The sequence below is a fragment of the Callithrix jacchus genome, chromosome 11 (assembly GCF_049354715.1).
Source record: "Callithrix jacchus isolate 240 chromosome 11, calJac240_pri, whole genome shotgun sequence".
NCBI lineage: Eukaryota > Metazoa > Chordata > Mammalia > Primates > Cebidae > Callithrix > Callithrix jacchus.
Window position 1 is genome coordinate 125939893 of NC_133512.1, and position 27310 is coordinate 125967202.

At 35.7% G+C, this 27310-nt stretch overlaps 1 protein-coding gene and 1 non-coding gene across 9 annotated transcripts in view; both read right to left on the minus strand.

Annotated features, from left to right (window-relative positions):
- CPED1 (cadherin like and PC-esterase domain containing 1) overlaps nt 1–27310 on the minus strand; it is a 316126-nt gene that overhangs the window by 131121 nt on the left and 157695 nt on the right. For all 8 annotated transcript variants that reach the window (XR_013524307.1, XR_013524306.1, XM_002752075.7 and 5 more), the window contains 2 exons: nt 24006–24192; nt 22863–23031 (listed from right to left, as the gene is read on the minus strand). Coding sequence is in view for 6 of the 8 variants with exons in the window: in XM_002752075.7 (XP_002752121.4) it covers nt 22863–23031; nt 24006–24192 (356 nt within the window). In the remaining 2 variants the exon portion in view is untranslated. The remainder of the gene's footprint in view (nt 1–22862; nt 23032–24005; nt 24193–27310) is intronic.
- On the minus strand, nt 7646–7747 carry LOC118143941 (U6 spliceosomal RNA). The gene has a single exon (XR_004728424.1). It is a non-coding gene; the product is annotated as a U6 spliceosomal RNA (small nuclear RNA).

The following is a 27310-nucleotide window of genomic DNA, read 5'->3' on the forward strand; positions in this document are numbered from 1 at the left end:
CATAAATTCAAATCTTCTGATGCCACACCCAATCCATGTATCTTATTGAATAACATTATACAAAATACAAAATGTGGTCTTCTGGTAAAATGCATTAGTATATGTGTGTGTGTGTGTGTGTGTGTGTGTGTGTCTACACACACACACGTATACACATATAAAAATAATATATATATACACACATACATACACATATATATGTGTGTGTGTGTTGTGTGTGTATGTAGATATGTGTTGTTTAAAGCCATCCACTCAAACAGGCCCTTCTGGCAGAGCTCGTGGGTAAGTTGTGTTTACATAATTAGCATTCTAAAGTGAGCAAAATTCAATACATCAAGCTGATTCAATAAGAAGAATGTTGATTTGTCAAAATAGCCACATACATTATAATGTTTCTAAAACTTGGATGACTCTCAAGAGTATAGAGTTTATAAAAGCCACAAATATATACAATTATATTTTAGTTTGATGCTGAAGAGGCCATTTAGAAAGTTAACACATAATTGGAATACAAATGATTTAAATGAGAGCCAGAATCAAAAGAAATGCTTGATCTTTATCAGTGCAAATCTTTAAATATATTATCTTTCTCAGAATTGTAAAAATTTTACCTTTTCCTCCACACATGCCAAAAAGTAGAAAAAAATAATAATTTAGAAACTTTAGACTTAGTGGTGGTTAATCTTATAGGGGACTGAAGTAGGGTGGGGACATATGTGAACTCTGGTGAGGTCTCTAAAGATTGGGGACAGAGTGAAAGGAAATTAAAGTATAGAGGGTGTTAATTCTAAGAAGGGGACATTTTTAATGATGTATGGCTTGGTCAAATGATTACTAAACATATCATTCTTTGATGACTGAATAGTAGGAAGACTGGGGTAAAGATTATTTGAAGCTACTCATATGAAATTATGTTCTCAAACATGAATTTGATCATTAATGAATAGAACTTTTATTTTCATTTCTGGTCAGTTAATGAGTTTTTAATTTTTAAAGTTTGATCAAAAAAATTTACTTTTGCTTTTAGAAGTTGCTTTCTCAAAAACAGTTACAAACAACAATAACAACAAAAGAAACAAGGGAAAACACTTACTGGATACTTAAATGAAGTTTATATCCAACATATACTACTTTGTTTGGCAGGTCTTTTGACATTACTTTTCCTTTTTTTGTTCTTTTTGTTTTCTTTTTTCTTTTTCTTTTTTTTTATTGCATTTTAGGTTTTGGGGTACATGTGAAGAACATGTAAGATTGTTGCATAGGTACACACACAGCAGTGTGATTTGCTGCCTTTCTCCCGATCACCTATATCTGGCATTTCTCCCCACGCTATTTCTCCCCAACTCCCCACCCCCCGCTGTCCCTCCCCTATTTCTCCCCGACAGACCCCAGTGTGTGATGCTCCCCTCCCTGTGTCCATATATTCTCATTGTTCAACACCCACCTATGAGTGAGAACATGCAGTGTTTGATTTTCTGTTCTTGTGTCAGTTTGCTGAGAATGATGGTTTCCAGGTTCATTCATGTCCCCACAAAGGACCGTTTTTATAGATTTAAATTATGTTTAACAAGGGCAAATAAAACTTGAGAAACATTGCAATTTATGTTAGAAAGGCAATCACTGAAATACTCAAATGTAAGAAAATAATGAATGGATTTCAAAATTTCAGAGAGTTTAAGAAAAAAAACTTGGAAAAATACCTTTGATATTCAGAATCACTTATAGGAAAAGTCAAAAAAGTTGAGAAAATGAAGACACATTTATGTCATAAAGAATACAGAGTGGACAATATAGGATTAGCAGTCAAGTTACGGGAAGTACCACTAAAGGTGTTCATTTTATTCCCTGAAAAATTTATCTCCTTGGTGACATTACTTAAACTTTAGTCTTTTTGTACACAAAACAGGGTATTTTGAGAGGTAAAGAAATAGCCTTTCATATCAGACAAAATAAATGGAATATGGAAGATATGTATGAAAAGGAGAATGCACCTGAGCTACATAATGGTAAAAGGAGGTACTTTTTATATAAAAAAGAAAAGGCATTAGCTTAGTGGTAGTAAAAGGCAATGTGTCTCAAAGTGTGGTTTGGGGACAAGAGGCATGGCATCAGCATCGCTGGAAAGGTGTTAGATATGCAGATTATTGGACCCCACCCTAAACCTACTGAGTGGCAATGTGGAGTTGAAGTGAAGCCAGCAGTCTGTGTTTTAATAAGCCCTCTGGGAAATTTCAATGCATGATTAAGTTTGAGAATCCCTAGGATAAGGAAAAGCAGTGACAAAAGTGGAATGAAAGAAAGTGAAGCCAGTGCCCTGGTCAACATGGTCCTATTGTCTTTCAGGGAGGGGATTCCTAAGTCCCCACTTTGCTCATAATCAGTCAGAAACATTTAAGGCTTAGATGAAACTTGAGAAGTGAACTAAAGAAGTATACTAGGCCAGAGAGGAATTGGGTGGCAAATTGTGGATATAATCCTCCAAATCCACAGTGACACACATCCCCTTCAAATCCTGGGCCAAGTATCCAGCAGTGGGTGAAGCCCTGTGGCATCTGGAAAAGGAAGTGATCACAGGGTCTTATTAGGGCCCTCAAATCAGATATGGGATGTTCAGAGCTTTTGTTTCTTAGTATTTACAAACACACAAATAGTGGAAGAAAGAGCAGAACACCTAGCAGTAAATTGGGACTGAGGGCATACTTCTAACTTGACATTGATCTAAAATGTTTAGATTATTGAGGTTTTAAAAAATCATTTGGTCTATCCAACCCTGTGATGCCTGGACTCTTTCTTTAATATTGCCACCAAGTGGTCAGTGAATCTATGCCTTGGATACTTTAAAGAGAAACATAGAATGAAAAAAAAGAGAAAGAAACATATTGCCCATAGAGATGACATATTTATTTTATCTTTAGAGAGCTATAGGTATGAGAATGGACTTATTTATATTTAACTGGTAGCTGTCTTGTTGTGAGGCTCCATGAAATATAAGAATTAAGGACATTGTCATTTTTTCATTGCCCATTGTTCAACCCTCTCTTATTCAGAAGTAATCCTATACTATAAATGCCAAGTAATCCTGCTCTATCTAGTGAGTAGGACAAGACATGTGATTTAAATGTGGCTAACTAGATGCCCCAACCTAAGATTCTGAATTTGGAACAAATGACATAAATAAGAGAGGACAGTTTAGAAATCACTCATGACCTTGACATTCAGCAGCAGAGGCAGAAGCAGCAGCCTGCAGGCTCTGGGGAAGAAAGTGTGTCCAGAGACAGTGGGATTTGGGGTAGTACCTTGCCTGCAGCTCCCCCTATTTCCCTTGATTCCTGTCTAGTCTCTGCTTCTATAATCTTCCCACAGTAGCTAAATTCTGTAAGCTACCAGATATGTTTTGAATAAAGTTCCTTTTCTGCTTAGGTTAGCTAGAACTGATTTCTATTTCCTGCACCCAAGAATGTTGACTAAGAAATTAGATGTAGTAGAGTGTTGTGGGAAGCGGGGTAGAAAGGATAAAATGACATAGCGATGTCTAAGTAAAAGTGGATTATATGCATTTGGATAAATAGATCAGAGTCCACAAGGAGAGTTGAGACTGGAAGTAGATATTTCATAGACGTCTTTTAAGTCCTAGAACTGAGGAGGTATTCAGAAGACAAACCTCAGATAGATTCTGTTCTTTGTTTCCTAGCATCTGTCTTTCTTAAGAGTATTTCTAATTTCCTTTGGGAATTGATTGTTGTTTATGCTTAGCTATGAGGTTTGAAGGATTGGCCTCTTACCAGTTCTAGGGTTAGACTTCATTGGCTTAAATCAATCAGCTGTTAGGACCTGGGCACGAAATCCAATCAGTGATAATGATATTTATGCAGGTTTTGCAGGGACTCCCAGGAAAGTGATGTAAGATTTTGAAGTTCAGCAGGACCACAGCCATGTGTGGACATCTGAGAGAACCTGCAGCTGCCTAAAGGCTCCCATGTGGAGTCTGAGGGTGAAGTAACAACTAAAGTATACAGCAATGAGATGGAGAGGAAGCAGGTGTCATTGTTTAAACACTGAATCAAACTTCACCTGGAGCTTGGAATATCTGGATTTTTTTTAGTAAAATCTGCTAGTAATCCTCTTTACTTTAAAAACCACATCAAAGTAGGCTTTTTAAATTAACAATATAAATTGTTCTAGTCATTATATCCCTTCTCATCAACTCCCATCCTTCCTTTCCCCATACACATTAAGTTTATCATTTATGGTATGAGTACATTGGATGATATCAGAAGACACGAACTGATGGTCCCTGTGCTGAATCTGATCACAGAACTTTATTCACTTCTCTGTTTGTCATGGAGAGGTTTCCCTTTTAAAAATTAGTTACCAATATATAAAACTTGAGAGATCTTCCATTAAAATTCCAATGTTAAGTTTCTTTGAAAGGATCAGGAGATTCCACAATACTGAAACAGCCTCCCAAAATAGCAGCAAATATCTTCAGCTGAGCAGTTGCTGTTCACATTTAACAGGGCATATGCTTTCCACTTAGCTGTAGTCCTCACCACTTCCGATTGCCTCACACCTGGCCTAATTCTGTCATTTACATTAGCCAAAAGTGAAAAGATTTGTGTTTGCAACGCTTTATGGATTTAAGTCTCAGGTCTGCCTTTTATTTACTGTGATGATAGTACCAATCACATAGGGTTATCTTAAACATTAATGTGATAAAATATAGCAAGAACAGTGTAGGCATCTACTACAATAAAATGCTCTACTGTATGAGGATGTTTCAATCATAGATAATAGTTTCAATTGAAGATTCTCAACTTTTAAGGTAAATAAATAAGAAATAATTTTATTTTTTGAATAACTGCTACTATCCAGCTCTGTTGACAAACCTACCCCTTTTCTTAATGGATCTGGCTCCCTTAATGATATTAAAGTCCTGTGTCATTACACTTAAGTTATTGCCAGTTATTAAAAGTCTCATTTTCACTAAAACTTTATTCTCATTTGGATCCAAAACCTTCCCCCAAGGGAAGTATAGATTTGCAGCTCTCACACTTAAAGGTAGGTAGAGAAGTATGACAGAGCTAATTATGAGATAGCTCTTAAAATTCCTGGCCCTTGATGTATATACATCTTCCTCCACTTACTCAAACAAACACTAATCCAGGTGTTGCTGGAAGGAATTTTCCACATGTAATTATATTCACAAATCAGTTGAACTTAAATTAGGGAGCTAAAATCTGGGTCTAGATGTCAGAGACAAGGAATATAGAGAAAGAAAAATTCTGGGAGAGATTCAAGGTGTCAGAGTCTCCATTGCTGGGTTAGAAGATGGAGGGGACCAGGTGGCAAAGGAATGTGGGCAGCCTCTGGGAGCTGAGAGCAGTTCTTGACTGGCAGCTTATAAGGAAACAGGGGCTTCAGCCCTCCAGTTGCAGGGAGGGGAATTCTGCCAGCTTCTCAGTGGGCTCTTCCCCAGAGGCTCCAGACAAGAATTTAGCCTGGCCAATGCTTTAATTTTAAATTTTGAGCTCTGACCAGAGAACACCCATCCCACTGCCCCTGGATTTCTAAGCTACCAAACTGTGAACTAGTGAATGGATGTGGTTTTAAGTTGCCATGTTTTTGGTAATTTGTTGCACAGCAATAAAAAAACTAATAACTGAAGAGTTGGAGGTGGTGAATGAGGTCCATTCTCTCATAACTTTCCCAAATTTGTTCCTTTTGATTTAAGGTAGAAGAAGAGGACAAACTAAATCTTTTTTGGGGGGTCATTCCTGTTAACCTCACTCATTGTCTCATTGTGGGGGGGCAGCCTCAGAAAGCTCTGATGTTGAGTCAGTTGCCTGGAGCATTGAGAGGCTCAGCTACAGTTTCCAGCTGATCCTGATTAAAAGCCTCAGGTGTCTTGTCATCTCATGCCAGGTCCCTGAGAAGCCTAGATATCGAACCTAATTTCTTCTACCTTCTATAACTTTAACTCTGGGGCCTGTGGCCTGGGACAGATATACCTCTACCTGGAATTCCTGAGAACTCAGGGGACTGCTTCTTGCCCCTTCTTAGCCTGGCAAACCTCACCAGCAGCAATATCTCAGCATGCTCTTTCTTCCTTTCTGGCAGTACAAGGACATTCCTCAAACCCTGTTACTAAGCAGATATTCAGCCAGGTAAACATGCAACTTTCTCTCCCTCTTCAAGTCATCTCTAAGCTTCACAGGTGATTACCTTAGGGGGAGAACTCATGGACCCCTATCCCTTCCCCCTCTGGGAGCAGGGGGTGGGGACATAGTCATTTTTCATGAACAGTATATTCCCCAAATGTTACCTCTTCTCACTCTCTATCCCCTCATATCTCTCTTGCAGCCAAATATATGAAAGTCTGAGGCTAAGAAGGAGACCTTCTTTTTTCTGAGATAAGAGAAGAGAAATTGTATTCATGTAACCTTCATACACACAGTATCAACACTATTCTAATGTAATAGTGAGGTAATGTCATAATGATATAATGTAATAGTGATGTAATGTAATGATGCATTCAACATTTTTAAGTCTCATGTACCCCACAAATGCATACCCCTACTATATATCCATAAACATTTAAGATTAAATAAGTAAATAAAAATGTAAAAAATATTTTGGGGAATCTGGATATAAAGTGTACAGGAATTGTTTATGCTGTTTTTCAACTCATCAGTTCAATATGATTTCAAGACACAAAGCTAAAACAATTTAAAAATTATATATGCAAGAACCCATAAACATAATCATGTATTTTAACATTTTTAAAGAATGTCATATCAGTGTAACCTAGAGCATAACTTGTAAATTATGGCATGTGTTTAATTTTGTATCTGGTTTGAACATTATCATTTAATTTTACAAATACTAAGAACTTCCCAGGCATCGCGCTAAGTGAGGACGATAAAAGACCCAGGCTTTGGCCTGGAGAAATTGACTGTGTGAGTGTTTGTGTCTGTGCATATATGTGTGCAAATGAGGGAGAGAGACAGACAGAGAGACCACAGAGACAAAAGAGTAATATCAAAGAATGAGTGTTAACTAGAGTTTTTATAAAGATACAATAATTACTTTACCATTGTGAACAATATTGTGCTAATGGGTGGGAGAATCCATGCCATTTTTTTTTTTTTTTTTTTTTTTTGAAACGGAGTTTTGCTCATGTCACCCAGGCTGGAGTGCAATGGCATGATCTCGGCTCACCGCAACCTCCGCCTCCTGGGTTCAGCAATTCTCCTGCCTCAGCCTCCTGAGTAGCTGGGATTACAGGCACACACCACCACGCCCAGCTATTTTTTTGTATTTTTAGTAGAGACGGGGTTTCACCATGTTGACCAGGATGGTCTCGATCTCTTGACCTCGTGATCCACCCACCTCGGCCTCCCAAAGTGCTGGGATTACAGGCATGAACCACCGCGCCCGGCCCGCCATTTAAAATAGAATTTGAATAAGATTGGGATTGCTTCTTGTGGTAACAATAAGAGGTAGGTTCATTTAAAACTATTTTTGAACTAAACATTTTAGTATTTAAATATATAACTAGCTTCAAATTTTTTCTTATAATGAATCCATGTACCTAGCATAATGAATCCATGTACTTCTTTTTTTTTTTTTTAACTTTAAAACGTTATTATATATGGAACGCTTCACGGATTTGCATGTCATCCTTGCACAGGAGCCATGCCTTCTCTGTATCATTCTAATTTTAGATATGTGCTGCTGAAGCGAGCACGAATCCATGTACTTCTATTCATTTTTTTGAAGAGAAAAACAAGAAGAAAAACTTTTGATCAAGTCAGAGGCCTTCATTGATCTCCCCCAAATTATAATCTCTTTCCAATTGATTACTCCCCAGATTCTGGTGCAGTTTTGAATCAACTTGAGTTTTACAAATCAGAAGAGCAATATAGATGTCTTTTTCTGAAATGTAAAATATAAAATTTATACCATTTTTTAATATCCAATAAAAAATGAAACCTCTATTCTCTGGGTCTTAAAAGCAACTTTTGAAGTCTAATATATTTATCAACATACTCATTAGGGGTAATTTTTCCCTACAGTTTTGGAGTGAGTCTGAAAACCAATACCAGTATGGTTTAGATATTCATAATTGTTTACACATGTTTCAGTAACAAAATATATTTGGGGGGGGTTGGCACTTTATTTTAGGATTTGGGATAGCTGGAAATTATTATCATTATGGTTAAAAGTTTTCTAACTGGATAATGGCATTAAAGAGAATATAACATTCTGGAATCTTTCCTCTTAATATGGAAAACATATTATTTTATTACATGGAGTTATTTAAATATGGCTTGGCTGTTGTCTAGCTAGTTTACATATGAAAGTGTCTAAAGAAATATGTTCTTTAGACCAAGAAATAGGTTTAGAAGGTTTTTGGAAGAAGCATCAAAGAGAAAATGACTATCATTTCTTATTATTTCTAATTCTATATCTATATCTATAAATGATTTCTATGTAACTTCTGATTCTTATTAATAGTATTATTGATATGCAGAGAAACCTTAGTACTCTTTTTAAGGGCAAGATGGTTAATATTCCATATACTGCAGTGACAGATTCTAATTAAATATTTAGGAAGTGGGACATCTTTTACAATCATGATACACAGTATCTATTACCTTGGAGAAATATAAAAATCCTTTTACTATTTGTTCCTTCAGAAAAAAAAAAAAAGATGATTAATAAGGGATTCTGTGGGTCCCAGAACCTGAAATGTTTCTTCTAAGGAGCTAGACTATGTTAAGAGCCAAAAGGAAGCAAGGTTCAAAGGAAATTCATCTAATATTTGTGCTCTGGTTATAAAGGGGGGTGAGAAGCTGTTCATCAGTGGCATGTGTCCAGTTGGCAGGGAGGGCTGAATGCCAGACTGAGGGGTTATTGTGATCACAGATGGACTTAGCATGGGAACAGGGATGTCAAAGACTCCCAGTCAGTGCAGGCTATTTTGGGGACTTTATACAAATCATTATTCTTGCACTCTGTACCAGTATGGCCTCAGACAAATGTATTTGTTTAATTTCTAACAAACACGCAATCCTTTTAATAGCAGCGGAACTTAATACAACAATTACCTCTCATATGTTGATACCATGACCCAATAATTATTTCCTATTTGCTGATTGGCTATTGGGAAGATTTGCAGATTACCAATGTAGGTTTTATCCTTGTAGATATCACTGAAGGAAGCTTATTAAAGTAATGAATTATAATCGTCTCTGAATATAATGAATTCCTTTCATCAAAAAAAAGTTTTACAGTTTTTATATTTTGTGATGTCAAGACGACGCCACTAAGACTTAACAAGTAAGGGTATAGAACAGCTAACTCAGTGTTCTAAAGAAGAAACAGAGACCTTTTTCAGCCAGGGAGGGTAAATTATCAGTGAACTGGCAATCCAGCATTCATTTCATACATTTAGAAATAGTCCGCATTAGTGAATTTCTGAAGGATGTGGAGCTGGCTCCGGGAACCATATCGAGATCTGTACGTTAATAGCCCTTCTACATAAGGCATAACTACAAACTGCCAGCGGGTTTGCCACCTGATCCATGGGTTCTCATCCTTACTCTGCCATTGGCTGGCAATGAACGTTGGTCAATTATTGATAGTGAACCTTGGCAAACTATTGAGGTTTACTGATATGCAGGGTGAGGTGTTAGATGTCAAAGATCCTCCTAACTCTAAAGTTCAGTGTGACATTGGAAGAGAAGGCTCACAAATGGCCTAACTGTGAACCTGGCTACTGGCCATAGAACTATTGGTCATCAATACTACAGCTAGAAACATGCCCCGAGCTCACACCCTTCTTTACTGGTGTCTTCCCCATTAAGAGCTTTGGCCCCTAAAACCTTTTCTCAACATGTAATTGTTGCAGGGCTCCCCGGTGTACTTGACCCCTTTCTTATGATTGCCCCCATTACTATATTAGTGATATCATATATTAAGTGGGCTTTTGAAGGCTTGCCTAAAACCCAACCTCATTTATACATTTCCTTCTATACATCAACAAGAAATTAATGACAAGTTCCAAACAATAACCTACAAATTAACTCTTGGAGCCAAAGCTATATGTAAAGTAGATATAGTTGACCCTTGAACAACAGGAGGTAAGAAGAGGGGTGGTGGTTAGTGGTGCCAATCCTCAAGGCAGTCAAAAGTCCAAGTGTAGGCCAGGCACAGTGGCTCAAACCTGTAATCCCAGCGCTTTGGGAGGCTGAGGTGGTTGGATCACCTGAGGTCAGGAGTTCAAGACCAGCTGACCAACATGGAGAAACCCTGTCTCCACTAAAAATACAAAATTAGCTGGGTGTGGTGGCTGGTGAATGCCTGCAATCCCAGCTACTCAGGAAGGCTGAGGCAGGAGAATCGCTTGAACCTGGGAGGCAGAGGTTGCGGTGAGCTGAGATTGCGCCATTGCACTACAGCCTGGCCAGTAACAGTGAAACTCAGTCTCAAAAAAAAAAAAAAAAAACAAGTATCACTTTTGATTCTACAGAAACATAACTACTAATAATGTAATATTGACTTGAAGCCTTACTAATGACATAAACAATTGATTAACACATATTTAACTGATGATAGGTATCAAGCAATTCAACTTTTTCTGTTATATCATGACTTTTCTCCGTGTCTTAGGAGCACTTCCAGCATCATTAGTGATGGCACTTTGGATGCATCCCCTGGTGTTGTTCAAGTTTACAGCATTGCACTGCATACAATAAACATTTGCAAGAGTCATGAGAGATCACATTTTATTTTTAAAATTTTTTATCCAGGTAAAATATGTATATAAAATTTACTATCTTTATCATTCCTAAGTGTACAGTTCAGTGGTAATACGTATAGTTATATTCTTTTTTCCTTTCATCTTTCTCCTCCTCCCTTCCATTTCTGGCCTCTGGTAACCATCATTCTACTTCATGAGATGCACTTTTTTATCTCACACATATGAATGTGAACATGGAACATTCATTTCTGTGCCTGGCTTATTACACTTAATATAGTGGCCTCCAGTTCCATTCCTGCTGCTGCAAATTATACGATTTCATACTTTTTAGAGCTGAATAATATTCCTTTGGGGATACTACCATGCTTTCTTTATCCACTCTTCTGTGACAGACCCTTAAGTCGATTCCATATCTTGGTTATTGTGAATAGCACTGCAATAAACAGGGGAGCACAAATATCTCTTACGTATATTGACTTTCTTTCTTTTGCATATACACTCAGCAGCAGGGTTGATGGATCATCTGGTAGTTCTATTTTTACTTTTTGAGAAGCCTCCATACTGTTCTCCATATTGGCTGTACTAATTTACATTCCCAACGACAATGTGCTAGAGTTCCCCTTTCTCCACATTCTTGCCAGCATCTGTTGTCTTTTTGATAAAAACCATTTTAACTGGAGTAGGATAATATGCCATGGTGATTTCGATTTGTATTTCTCTGATGGTTAGTATGTGGAACATTTTTTCACATTCTTGTTGGCTATGTGTATGTCTTCTTTTGAAAAATGTCTTTTCTGAAATTTTACTCATTTTAAAATCAGACTTTTTTTGCTATTGAGTTGTTTTAGTTCCTTACATATTTTAGCTATGAAACCCCAGTCAAATGGACACTTTGCAAAAGTCTCTTCCATTTAGTAGGTTATCTCTTCTCTTCACTGGTTGTTTCCTTTGGTGTGCAGAAGGTTTTCAGCTTGATATAATCCTGATTGTCTATTTTTGCTTTGTTTCTCTAATCTGTGAAGAAGTATTAGCATTTGGAAAATATCTAAAAGTCACTTGGAATAAAATCTAATTTCAAAAAGTTTATAGTCTTTTAGAATAATAGTATTTTTTAGAGATTATGGATACACAATAATTAAATCACATTATGGTTGTGCCTCATTCCTCATAAAACATAGATAATATCTTTATCCTTTGCTACTAATTTATTAAAGTGGCACAGAGAACATTGATCTCCTCATCCTTGTCCTTAATGGAATCTACAAAGTAAAATCTGAGAAAGATGTTTCTGGTTTTAGTAAAGCAATGTTTCCTCTCTTATTGTTAAATAATTCTTGAATTTCCAGTCTCTCAGCTGAGACTGCTAATAAAATGACATTTACCATTAATTATGCAGCTGTCAAAATACAGGTTTAAGGATAAGTTTACACTCAATTCTGAAATGTTTATAATCACATTTAGTACAACAATGTAATGTATAATTTGGCACAGGTGATTCATGCTGCAAAGTCCTTTATATTTTTGCATCTTATTAAATCTAAACTTAAATATAAGCAATTTGAAAATTTCCAGTACATTTTACTAGACTTCAACGGGAAAATAAAATTTGATGTTTTAAACTTTCCTCTTATGCCAATCTGAAGACATATTTTATTTATCTATCATTTTTAACATATATATTTTGCATCATGGATACTGGACTCTTTATGTGCCCAAGCACTAGTCCAAGATCTTCACAGTATTAACTCACATTTTCCTTGAAACTCCATTGAGTGTCAGTATCATTACTGTCCATATATGACAGATGAGAAATTGTCCAAGGTCTTTGACAAGTGAGAGTTGAGCTGTGACTCAAATCCAAACAACATAAATAGTACTTTTGATCAAAGTATTTAAGAGGGATTATTTCACTCAAAGAAAATTTCTCCCTCCCTGTTATTTCCTGAACCTTTGAAACCTGGGTCTCTTAACTTTATCAAGAATTTAATTTTAAAATAATTTGTCAGGTCAAGAAGCCCACATGCAATATTTATTTTCCAATTCATTAGGTCTGGAAAGATCATCTTCAAGCATGTGGAGGGGTGGGGAGCTGGGGGATGTGGAGGAGGTAAAAACCCAGCAAACACAGTGAACGTCTGTACCACATTGCTAAAGAATGAGGCCCTGAGAGCTGGAGGGCACTGGGTAGGGGCCTGCTCTGCTTTGAAGAATGAAGTCATGCTCAATGTTTAAAACTCATCAGTCCTGCCTATAAAAGGGATGTGGGTGAAAAAGAAAAAAAGACAAATTAGCATCATTTTCAAAAGAAGTTAAATATGTCAGGTGGTAAAGTGTCCTACTTCTGTCTTCAGGGAACATACATCAAACCAGCCTGTAGTAAGTTCTGTAATCAGTGAAACCATCTGCAAGGAATACTCCATCCCCCATTCTTGTTCCTACAACACATGCCTATTGAAGGAAATGTCACAGTTAGTCAAATGCATGTGGAAATTTTCTCAGCATTACCTAATTGAAACATTGGGCCAACCTTTCTTTTAACAAAAACAATTTGTTATAGCCTGCTGAAAGAAAGCACTCCAATGGCTTTGACTAATGAGTATAATATAAATAGTCCAAATGATATATTGTTCAATTTCCCTGAGTTTTCAGGAGTACCATTACCTACATCTCATAACCACTTTTTGAGCCTGTAAGAGGAAAGCAAGGGCTAGTAGCTCTTTACAGATATTTATTTCTAAGGCAAATAATAAATTTGGTGACAATTTGCCTTGAGAATTAAACAATTGCTGCTTATTTCCACTAATACAGATCATTGAAAAAGCACATGTAATTCCGAAATGTCATATTTTTATATAGACACTAATTTATTTATCATTCAAAACTACAAATCAAACAATGTATATAAATAGTGCAGTTGCTGGAACAAAGCAAGTGCTCAATAAACTGAATTATAATAATGTACATTTATGCCAGAAATGAAACTGTCCTTATTATGTGTGTCACTACTAGTATTATTCTGCTTCAGATTGTGAGTTACTAGGACAGGAATTTTTACCTGGGACTTTTCATACTTCTGACACTGTGTACACCATTGGGCATATATATGTACATTATTTCTTGAGATGAGGGGTCAAAACTTTCACAGCTATTCTAGGGGGCACATTGCCTCCTCCAAAAGGTTAAGAACCACTGGCCCAGAGGAATCATTTGCTTTATCTTATCCTATATAGAGCCAAACTTTGTTGTTTGATAAAGCCAAAAATATCTTTTTCAAAAAATAAATCAAGTTTTAGACTTGGTTTGGTTGTGGGAAAAAGGATTTACAAAAATGCCTAACCTGAGGCAGCAGAGAAAAGGAAATACTTATGCTGTTGGCGGGAATGTAAATTCACTCAGCCACTGTGGAAGACAGTTTAGAGATTTTTCAAAGACCTTAAAACAAAATTACAATTTAATCCAACAATACCATTACTAGGTATGTATCCAAAAGAAAAATCATTCTATCAAAAAGACATATGCACTTCTATGCTCATTGCAGTGCTATTCACAATAGCAAAGACATGAAATCAACCTAGGTGCTCATCCACAGTGAAATGGATAAAGAAAATATGATACATATGCACCATGTGGAATACTACACAGCCATAAAAAAGAATGAAATCATGTCCTTTACAGCAACATTGATGCAGCTGGAGCCCATCATCCTAAGCATATTAATGCAGGAACAGAAAACCAAATACCACATGTTCTCACTGGTAAGCAGGAGCTAAACACTGGGTATGCATGGACATGAAGATGGCAACAATAGACAATACTAGAGCAGGAAGAAAGAAAGGCAGGCAAGAGTTAAAAAACTACTTCTTGGCTACTATGCTTACTCCCTGGGTGGTGGGTTAAACTGTACCCCAAACCTCAGGATCACCCAACATACCAATGTAACAAACCTGCACAGGTCCCCCCCCCCATAATCTAAAATAAAATCTGAAATTATGAAAACAAAATTCCTAATCTCGTACCTATGATCTCTTCTCTCACCACCATCCTCACTATGCTGGTATATACCTTTGCTAGAGTTAGTTTGGATTGAGAAATGGGGAAGGAAGTGAAGAAAGAAAGATTAAAAATAAAATTTGGGAGCAATTCAAGCCACAAAGATGTGGGCATCAGGGACTGGCATTATCAAAAAGAGGTTCCCTCTACTTCTCTTTTAGCCACAACCTCCTTCAAAGTTTCAAACGTCACATTGAAAATTCAGCTACTCAAGCAGAATATTTAAAAAAAAAAACCCTCAGGATTTCTTTCTATTTCTATGTCCAGTTCAGAAATCAGAAGACAAATCCTTAGAATATTGAAACACAAACTTGAAGCAACAATGAGGAAATATAGCAGAAGGCAGTACTCAGAGAAACTCCTCTGGATGCTGTCAGAAGCTAGGAAGACCCAATTCTCCTGCACATTGTACTGGCTCTGCTGCTCTGCTGGATAGCAAAAGTTTGCTTCTTCTAGTAGAGGAAGCAGATGTGAGTTGGAGAAACATGCAAAACAAATGTGCTGTGCAAAAATTTTTATTTAAATGGTAATCTATCTAATCATAAGTGACACTACCTCATGAGGTGAGTGTTTAACTTGATTTTTCATCAACACAAAAGATAATTTATATAAGTGCTGAAACAGATCATGATTGAAAGAATACATCACTCTCATCTTTGCTTGCTTTTGTAGAAAACTGAATGTTAAAACCTCCCAAGCCTTGGATGTATGCAAATGCTTCCTGACCACTGGGGAGGTCTATGCATTCAGAATGTCTCCACGCTGCTCATGGAAATAACATTTCACTTCCCTAGGTGCTTTGTGGGCTCTTGAAGAGCACGGGTAAAAGATGGCTCAGTCCATGGACAAAGAATCTGAAATACCTGCAAAGGTTATACATTTAAATCAAGGGCACTTAAGACTTGAAAGAATGCGGACAGTCCAGGCCATTTGACAGCAAAGTAGGTGCCACTGCTAAGGATCTCTAGAGTGAAATGTTAGAGTAGACCCAACTTCTCTATTAGACACAGCAGCTGCAGTGCATAGAGCATGTGATCTTTTTAGGGGCCCCCAAATTTTTATTTTCTTTAAGAGCAGAAAAAAGAAACAAACTTTTCAGTCAGAGAAGAGAGTCTACATCTGTAATATTAATATATTTATCTTTACATCAACACTATTGTAAAGTGCAATATTTATTTATTTGTTGGAACAAAGGATCCACAGAGGCAAAAGTGACTAGGACCCACAGATGTCAGGAATACAAGCTATGGAACAGCCCAGTTTACTCAATCTCATTTCTAACTCCCAACCAGTTCTTATCCCTCTTCCCCAGTTCCCAACAAGTTCTTCCTGTCCTTTACAATTCTGGCATCGACAGTATTATCTGCTCCTATTTCTTTAGTTGTTCTCTATCTTTCTCCCTTTACTTGAAGCCAGCAAGACCTGTATTCAAATCCCACCTTTACTAATGATCTGTCTGAGAGAAAAGGCTCACAAGATTTCTAGCCTTTCTAAAGCCTTAGTTTCTCTATATATTAAAAAATAAGAGGAGCATTAAAAATCACCTATATTTGAGGTTGGGGTAAACATTAAATAAGGCAAGAAAGTAAAGTGTCTAACATATGCCTGGCACATAATAAAAGTTCTGTAAATGCTGCATTGCTATTAAACCTATTACCTCCGTGGCTGCTGTAGCTGGTATTGTATTCCCCTACAGCACACAGTGTATGTCTCAGAACATGGTGCATAGCAGATACTTAATAATCAGTTACTAGTTGAGAGAATTTCACTACAGCACATATTGTATTCTTAAAAAATTAAATCATATTCCTCTGGTAAATTAAAGTAGGCAAGGTAATTAATAGCCATTAAATAGGTATTTAATTGACAGTATAACCTTGGAAACTAACAGGTTTTTATTAATTATTGATAAATGTACTTAATATGAATATTTGCTAAGATATTAGATAACTATCACTTGAGCTATTTTATAATGGCCCTCTATGCTGTTGGAAAGGTAGAAAAAATAAATGAGAGAGTTCTAAACCACTTCAAATATCATAACTGAAGTCATTTACACATCATTTAATATCTCAGAACATAGATGGCTAATTGATGTTTTAAAAATAAGTCATTAAATACCAGTTTCAACTGTGTAGCTAAATGCTAGACAATTTTTAAACACTATTTTGTCTTCTCTTGGTATTTTCTATTTGCAAATTGTAATCTGTTTTAAAATGAGAGCTATTTCAAATATATCTGTGAAACGTATATACATAACTTCTCCTATATATAACTTTTCTGTAGCTTTTATTTATGACTCTATTCTGGTGCAACATTTTGGGGACAAAATGTATGTGACACCATAGATCATCTATACAAATCAACTTGTGTGAATATTATATTGTTCCCCATGTCAAAAAATTTTGATTTGGAAAGGAGTACTAAAAGAAATGTTCCCCCATATGTATATTGATTTTCTTATAAGTATATTTTATTAATTCCTAAACATGAAATATTCTAGCCACAATAACAATTTATTATTTTATAAATCTTTCTTCCTAACAGCAAAACATTATATTGTTTATGGGTAAATCAAAATGAAATAACAGACTCACTCTATTATATGATATTTTATGTTTCATTAACAATGTTTTCTGTATTTGAATGCAAATTTTTGATTGCAATAATTACATTGGAGAGAAAAGAAGGGAGATTAATGAATAGAATAAAGAGTTGTCAGAACAGTATCACTGTCTACAGAAATGATTTAAAATACAAAGATGAAAAATAAGAATGCTTCTCCAATATACAACATTGTAGGATTACTCATAAATTATTCACACTCCTAGTAAACACATAGGACAGTAGAAAACAGACACCCATTTGTCTAAACCAGTGGTTTTCAATCAGGGTTGACTTTGTCTCTCAACAGGCATTTGACAATGTCCAAAGACATTTTTGGTTGACACATTTTGGGGAGGGGGTTGCTATAGGAATCTAGCGGATGAAAGCCAAGAGTGCTGCTAAACATCCCACAATAAATAGAATAACTTCCCTGGAACAAAGAAATATCCAGCTTCAAATGTCAATAGTGCTGAGATTGAGAAACTTTAGTCCCGATCTGGTGATGTGAAATGTAAATTAACTCTCCTTCACTGGTAATAACTAAACTAAGAGCTAACTAAACTAAAAGCTGCCTCTTGGACAATCATATACAAATTCTAATTAGCATAAGAAGAATTAAAATATAGACATTAAATAAACTCAAATAGTTCATTATGGTTAAGTAGGTACTTAACAATGTTTGATAAAATGTCTATTAACAAGTTAATCAAATTATTTTACTATTCATCAAAATGTTACTGTAATTGATTTTTTAACTGACTGGTATGCTTTATCTTTGCTTACTTTGCCATGTTAGTCCTTTGGCAAAATGGTAACATGCAGAGTTGATGCTCAGAAGGTAAGAGAATAGGGAAAGGAGAAATTAGGAGCCTTGATTAATCTTAAACTGGTTTCTTCTTTTTCGGTTATTTGGAGGTGGATAGCCTTTTAAGTTTGCTGTAGTTTGAATGTCCCCAAAATTCTTGCGTTGAAACTTAATCCCCATTGTGATGCTATTAAGAGGTGTAGATTTTTAGGATGTGATTAAATCATGAGAGTTCCACCCTCGTAGATGGATTAGTGTCATTTATGAGGGCACTAATTATAAAAGTGCTGGAGAGAACTAGTTTAGACCTTTTTGCTGCCCTTTGAATCTTTCCCCATGTGAGGACATAGAATTTCCTCCCTTCCACCATGTGAGGATGCAGCACAAAGAACCTCACCAGACACCACCAAATGCCAGTGCCTTGATTTTGGACTTCCCACCCTCCAGAACTAAGGGAAAGAAGCTTTTGTTCTCTATAAACTGCCTAGTCTCAAGTATTTTGTTAGAGCAGCACAAATAGATTAAGACAATGTTTATTTAAAATTTAAGAATGGTGTTCATTAGACCAAAATCTAATTTGAAATGTAGGAAGAAATTGTAATTTTTTCCCCTTGACCCATAAATAAAATATAATAAATGTTTAATTCGTTTTCTTTTAGATTTGCCTGCATAGGCTTTGGGGATTCAAATAAAACAGCTTATCATTTATTCTGTAATAGTTTGACTCTAGATTTCAGCCCTACACGTATAGTGAGGACACCGTGGCTGTTGACAGAAAAAGAGAAAAAAAGAACAACTTGGAAAACTAAAAATGTGTAAGGCTTATGATGTATATCTGCTTAGCTATTAATTTAGAAGTTCTCAAATACCTGAGAATTGATAGAAGATTAGAAATTGTACGCATCACTTTTTATTTGTCTTTTAACCTTTGTGATGGTGTCAGCTTGCTGGGAGACCTAAAGACCCTACTGAGATTAAATATAAAAGAGAAATAAGAGAAAAGTCTGCGAGTTAAAATTTTAAGTGGACTCTATGGTGAGAAAATTTTACCCCTGCTGATGACTTCCCCCAGCTCATGAAGCCACTTGTGCCTAGTTAAGTGTCTTAAGCAGTCCACATTATTCATGCCACATTTTTCTGTTCAGTAATTTGACACTTTCTAAAAAATACTAGTGCTTATCAGACAATTTTCCATTTTATAAAATACAATACTTACTTTGGGACCACACGTAAACTTTAAATTAAGACCTTGTGGAAAAGGTTGTTATAAATTACCAACATACTTTTCTGCAATCATCTGTAGGATTCATCCCACAAGAGTTTTCTCATGTTTTTCTTGATATTATAGTAACATTTTTCTGACATAATCTATTCTTTAAAGTCATGGCATGATAATTAACTTGTTTCTGATCAATACAACATTGGAGAAACATGTCATGCAAGATAGAAATACGTACTTTGCCACCAATCTTTTTTCTTACTTTATTGAGATATAATTTATATGCAGTATACATAATTCATATATATATACACAAATATACATGTGTATTTGATATATAATTTTGAACAGTAGATTGCAAAAATCTTAAGTTCACAGTTAAGTAAATTTTTATGTATCTAGATAGCACCTAGTTATATGTGTAACTGTCACCCGGATTAAGATAAGGACATTTGCCCAAAAAGTTCCCTCATACTTAGTGGTACCACACCCTCTAGGTACCTGCTATTCTGACCTCTATAAACATAGATTAGTTTTGTTTATTCTTGAACTTTATATAAGTGAAATACAGTATTTCTTTATATGTCTGGCTTCTTTTAATTTTTTTTATTTTTAATTGTTGTGATTACATAATAATTGTACATATTTATGGGATACATGTGATATTTTGATATAAGTGTACAATGTGCAATGATCAAATCAGAGTAATTGGGATATCTATCACCTCAAGTATTTGTCATTTCTTTGTGGTAGGAATATTCCAATTCCACTCTTCTAGTTATTTTGAAATAAATCATAAATTATTGCTAACTATAGTTGCCCTGTTATGCTATTGAACATTAGACCTTATTCCTTCCATTTGTGTTTTTGTGCCCATTAACAACCGCTCTTCATCCCACCCTCTCCATTGCCCTACTTAGCCTGTGGTTAACCATCAATCTACTCTTTATCTCCTGATATCCACTGGTCTTCGGCTCCCACATATGACTGAGAGCATGCGATATTTGTCTTTCTGTTTCTGGCTTATTTCACTTAATGTAATGTCCTCCAGTTCCATCCGTCCTGTTGCAAATGACAGGATTTTATTTTTATGGCTGAGTAATACACCATTGTATACATGTATCGCATTTTTTTATCCATTCATCCATTGACAGACACTTAGGTTGATTGCAGATCTTGGCTATTATGAATAATGCTGCAATAAATGGAACATAGTGCAGATATCTCTTCAATATAATGATTTCCTTTATTTTGGAAATATACTCAGCAGTGGGATTGCTGGATTATACACTAGTTCTATTTTTAGTTTCTTGAGGAACTTTGCTACTGTTCACCATAGTGGCTGTACTAATTTACTTTCCCGCCAACAGAGTACAAGGGTTCCCTCTGCCCCACATCCTTCTCAGCATTCATTATTGATGTCTGGCTTGCTTTTATCAACTTGAGGTTTTGAAGATTCTTCCATATTTGTACATATCTGTAGTTCATTTATTTTTTGTGCCCTAATAGTATAATATTGGATTTGTTTCCTTTCTTACTGATTATTTTCAGCTGTTAGCTACTGTGAATAAAACCAATATGAATATTTTGTGTATGTGTGTCTTTTTATGGGCATATGACTTCATTTGTCTTAGGTGTATAGCTGGAAGGATTGCTGAGTCATTTATACATATTTAGTTTTAGTGGATACTGCCAAAGTTCTCCAAAGTGGTCAAACATTTTACACTTCCACCAGCAACGAAAGAAAAAATAGTGCTCCACCAAAAAGGTTAAGAATATTTAGTTTAGAAATGATTACGCACACATAAACATACACGAATAGACAAAAGCACACCTCCCTCTAGAGTTTTGTTTATTTTTTTAAACACTTTTGGTGTGGCTATATTATTTGTTCTTCAATTCAGAAGCAGATTGAGACAGCAATCCAAATAAAGCAAACTGAAAGGTCACAACTTGAGAGGAACATATTTTAAAGTCTTCTCTATAGCGTAGACCAGTGTTTCCTCAAATATTTTCCACAGAAAATATTAATAGCTATTCTATTAAAAGCACATCAGATAAGCTTGATGTTGGACATTTGCCCAAAATGTTCCCTCATGCTTACTGGTACCCACACCTTCCAGGTAACTGCTATTCTGGCTTCTATAAACATAGATTACTTCTGCTTATTCTTGAACATCATATAAGTGAAATATATATTTTTTCCAGACTATAATGAACTACCATTTAAATCAGTATATTAGAGGTTCAGAGAAATCCTATAGTAAAGACACTTACTTAGCTTTGTTTAACTCATTGCTTCATCAACCAATGGGTTTATTTGACCATGAAACTCTACTCTACTCTGTTTAAGTATGCTTATTAATATCTTTGAGAATAAGATCGTTATCTTTTTTTGAATGAATCTTCAGACATGTGAAATTCAATTTGGTTTAGTAGTAATTCATAAATTAGTGATATGGTTTCCTTAGAAAATAAAAATTATGTCTATCCCTCAGATTGTTAAAGCTCTTGAAAACAGATAAGACAGTGGTGGGGTGATTACTGTATCTGGCTGTTACATTAAAAATCATGGTAACCATACTACCTCCAAGGCCCAGTCAGCAATACCTCTATTTTACTAACCATCTACACTTCAGAGCTCATATTAGTATGTAATTTGACATGATATATTAGCAAGTACACTTTCTGAGAGAATTAGTAGATATGTGATAAAAATACCAGTTACTACTTCCCTGAAATCACCTGCAGTAAGGGGTACACAATATGAGGAAATGTACAAGATTATACATAGGATTCTTAAAAGAGAAAAAATAGGGAAAAACCATAGAACAAAAGTGTTAGGGCAACATTCAGCCTTCTCCAAAATGAACAGGTTAAAAAATAGTACATTTTGCTCACAAGAGAAACTACAGCCTTATGAAATGATGAGAAGTGAATCTCACTGCATGAGAAGTGAATGAGAAATACATCTATCCCAAACAAATTTAGTTTTACTTATCCAGTATGCTTTCCGTAAAATAGTTCCATAAATTTTCCTCTTATTCTTTAAAGTAAATTCTACTAAATCTAGTTTAAAATTTCAAAAGTAGATCCAGGGACAAATCCAAGAAAAATAGCCCAGTTTAAAAGGAAAATGTGAAATCGATTTTATAACTCTAAGTCCTCACATGTTTTTGAACATTAACCACAATAAGTCCACTGAACACAATGAACACAATGAGCACACTACAAAGAAAATCACTCACAATGAGGTGCCTTAGACACCTGGCTGGGATTCTCACTCTTTTGAAATGAGATCACAATTTTGATTTCAAAGCATACAATTTCCTAAAATAATTTCCATTTGGCACTTTCCACCCGGGTTAACAGCTCATTCCCAATTCAACCCAAGTGCAAATGTAAACTTCACTTACCTGCACAAAACCACACGCTGTGAAGGCCTCAAACAAGGGCAGACTTGGGCGGTCTTCTCTATAGATGGTGAGTTTGTACGTGATCAGGGCCTCACTGTGTGCTGGAGATTCATCCACCACAAATATTGAGATTTTGTTCATTCCTAAGCCCAAAGGGTAGCTGGCAAAACTAGAGAGAAAGAGAGAGAATATGAATACGGGAGATTTACTCAGCCCAAACTGATTCATATATCCATATTTATTAACTGCCTATTTGAATAAATAACAGAAAGGTCTATACAATTTCATAAGAAACCTAAAACAGGAAAACAAATAAACATCTCTCTCACAGTAATTTACTATGCCAAGAGTCTTCTTGTAGAGCAAGTTATATCTTCCATAATTAAAGACAAGGAAACTAATATTTATTAGACACATTCTAAGGTCACACATTATCTCATTTGATACAACTATGATTGTTCCCATTTTAAATATAGAGATCATGACCTAGAACTGGTAAACACATCATTCAAAATCACATAGAAGAGTCAGGGTTGGGAACCCAGGTTGTCCCGACTTGAATCCTTTCTTTCTACTAGACTTGGTTCCTAAGGGTTCCAAGCGCATTTCTTTCCCCACAGCATGGAACCATGGGTATCTTCTTTGCAATGGATACAGTACAGAATAAGGTTCTATCTTCTGTTCAAAATTATGAATAAAAGAGTCACTGACTTTTAAAAGATCAATAGGAAAAAAATGTCAGTGAAAGTTAGGAAAGTTAGTGGTACTGTCTCTGCAAATCATGCTCCAATAGGTTTAACCAATCACTTTTTGAATATTAAAAAATGATATCTTCGACAATCTTAAAACATGAATCTCAAAACATGACAACAATAAGTTAAATTTTTCCTTACTTGATCTTCTCTATATTTCATGCAACAAGATCACTTCTTGTTAAATTATTGTTACAAAGATGAGCTGCAAAGATTGCCAATCTTTAAAAACAAAACAAAACAAAAAAACCTGAGAAGGGGAAAGTTCACACCCTGGGAATCTTTCAACTGATCTTATGAATCAGCTTTTCTGAACCACTTTCAAAATTTGCATCAAATGTCTGCTTTCCAGCATGGTGTCTCAACAAAGCCCCAGGCAACATCCTCATACCTTGGCCCTGCCTGCTCATACAGGTGCACCTTGCACTGACACTTAGGAGTCTCCACTCCAATTGTCACTGTTACCACATCAAATGGGACTTCAGAGTAATAATCTTTGATCTTTGGATTAAACTCAGGATTTAGTTCCAAATTCGGATGTGTGAAGATCTGCTTGATATGACATGGTGTGTCTTTATCTGTTAAAAAAACAATGACAGAAAAAATACAACTGTGAAGTGGATAAACTTCTTTAAATAATATATGATTAAGGTTTTTCTTTTTCTGTTTCCTTTGAACAACTTCAATGATCCCTACTGACCTTTCATTCAGTACCCTGATCATAGTCGATTTGTGGTTGCAGCTGGCTTTTCAATTCATCAGATTCTGTAGAATTTGCCTCATATATCAGCTGTTGATTTTAGTTTGTGTTATATAGATGGTGGTTTTTGCTCAGCCCTTGAAAGTTTAAAGGCCCAGAAGGTGGGAAAATGTCTCTCCTGTAGATTAATAACATTTTTGTGATATTTACTGCATATATCAAGCAACTATGTAAGTGGAGGTGATGGCTCTGTGGGGTTGTGGCAGAAGGAGACCAGCAAGGAATGAGGAAAATTTCTTGATGTGGAGCATCACTGAAATGCCATTTAATTGATATAGTAGCTCATAGGCCATGTGGGGCAAAGACTGCAAACTCCAATATTATACCAAACAGACACACAAGCAAGGGCATCCTGAAACTGCTCCCTTCCCAGGCCACCTTACTAGGGAAAGTACCATCAAGTATAAGAAGGAAATACTATACTATGCTCCATCCTGTCACAGAATATTACTTCATATCCTTGATTCTGAGGTATTAAAAAAATTTCTCTTTGTTAGCCCAATTATTTACAGCTGTATTTCAGTGCACAAACAAAAAAGAAAAAGAAAAATAGCTTTATAGGCACATACACCAGCTACTGTTAAGTTATATTCAATATTAATGTTTGGAATAAACAAATTACCCAAAAGCTAAACAGTGTTTTTCAAAGAAATTTCAAGAAGTATTTAGTTCCATCAATATTTTCCAATTGTCAATAAAATGCCAACAAAGATAAACATAGAAAATTCTATAAAAATCTGTAAGATGAAGGTATCTTGGTGTGTCCTTACATAAAATCTTCAGTGACCTTTATGTCACTGAACACAGAATTTGCTACAGGAAGCTATGAAACTGAACATAGAGAAAGGAGATCATTTTATTAACTTGGTTTTTCCTCTGCTTTTAGATAACAATAATACTGATTTTTCTAAGGCCAAATCTGACGATTTCCCTTCCTTTCTTTAGTGGTTTCTCATCACTTCCAGAGTCAAGTCCAAGCTCCTAAAAAGGCAAACAAGGCATTTCACAAGCCCTTCCTTGTCTTGCTCTCCAGCGGCATTGCCCAATATGTCCAGACTTTGTGCTTCAACAAGACCAACATTTTTGTTTTTCTTTGATGGACATGGAGATGCACCACCAAATCCATGACAATGAGTACCACCAACCTATATAGATGCTTCATCCTAGTTCTGGGGACTAGGTCTCTATATAGCTCCCATCATGGACTAAAAGAATTAAAACTTTGAAGAACCTATATATTTCTGATCCATATTCTCTAGTTTTCTTAGGCTATGGAAAAACAACAAATTAATGTATAAATTATAAACAGTAGTAATACGATAGATATATATTACAACAGATATATTGTAATTTTATTTTATAAAAAAGTCTTAATAAAAAATAAACATCTAATAATGTTGGTTGAATAACTCATTAAATTGGGTAAACTATCTGCTTCATTAATTTTACTTGTTATTTGTCCTAATGGTCGATCGAAGATAGTATCTGGCTGATGGATGTAGGTGGACTACATCTATAATTTCAATGATCATATCAGCCCCTGAAATCTTCTTATAATAAAAAAGAAAAAAGAATGAAGGCAGAAATTATTTTTATTAGAAGTCATTCTGTAAAGGACCACAGTTTTTAATTCAAATTCAACCACTTATTAATAATACATTCTTTTTCATCAAAGTTTTTTTCTCCAGTATTTTCTTGTTAAAGACCCCGAAATAAGCACAATTAAAAAAAGGGATATTATTAATCATGAGATTTTATTCAAATGGCTGCAAACTCAACATAATATTAAACAAGCTGGAGCTGAGATATGGACTGTGCTTTGGAAATGACCATGGCCCAGGCAAAAAGGGAATATCAACACTTGCACTTTTATGCCCAGAACTAGCTAAGTGAATAGCAAAGAGGAAGATCTTTTTTCAAAATAAAACATAAAAGATGTACTTTAACTTAATAGGATATATTTTTATAAAGATTCCCTGAGAGTTAATTTCCCTGCAGTTTATGCTTTCACTTAATAGTCACGGTTTTCAATGGGGCTTGCTTTTCTTAGGAACTGAAACAGCCCTAGATGACCTGAAATAAATGTGCAACCATTCTCTTCAGCAAATGCTTACTTTTGGTTTCATCAGAAAGTCTCTGCCTCCTGTGTGAGCACTATCTCCTAAACCCCTGTCTGAATGCTGATTTAGTTCTGATATCATCTTCAACTGAAGTATCAGTGTTGCCACCTACAGACACCTGGTGTTTGCTTGGCATCTTGCCCTTCCCAGTCTCAACTTGTCTCAGGCCAGCTTACCTGAGATCTATGGAGAACCCAGCATGAGGTACAGTGGTAGCAGGCTGCTTAACCTATTTGGCAAGGATCTATGGGAAAGCTCTTTGAAGATTTGGTTGTTTTTAATGGATTTCTTTTAACTGCAGAATTTTATTGACCTCTTGAGGAATAATCATAACTCATATTGAACATGAGAAGAGCCTAGACTCTAAAATAATCCCACCTGTTCTGAGGCATCATCACATTATTTTTTAAAATCTTATTTTATACGACAAAAGCAAGAAGATTAATTACTCAAGATCCAGGCAGGACTAATTTTTATCAACATAAAAACATGAACAAAGTTAAAGAGCCATCTAACATGTTAACATCATCAGCACCATATTACCTGGGAACCGAAAAAACAAAAATAAATGAGATCATCCAATGCAATCCTTTCATTGTGCAAATGAGAAACTAGAAGCCCAAAGAGGCAAACTGGCTTTCTTGATGTTGCACCTCGCCTTGGGCCTGGCACAGAGCAGACCCTCAATAAGTGTTCACTCTAATTTTGCTCCTAGTTTTCTCACTAGACCTTTTCACACCATACCCTAGACAACAGTTTTCCAGGAGAATGGAGTAGCATGTATTTTTCTAGGGGTAGGAGCTTGGGTGATGAGTG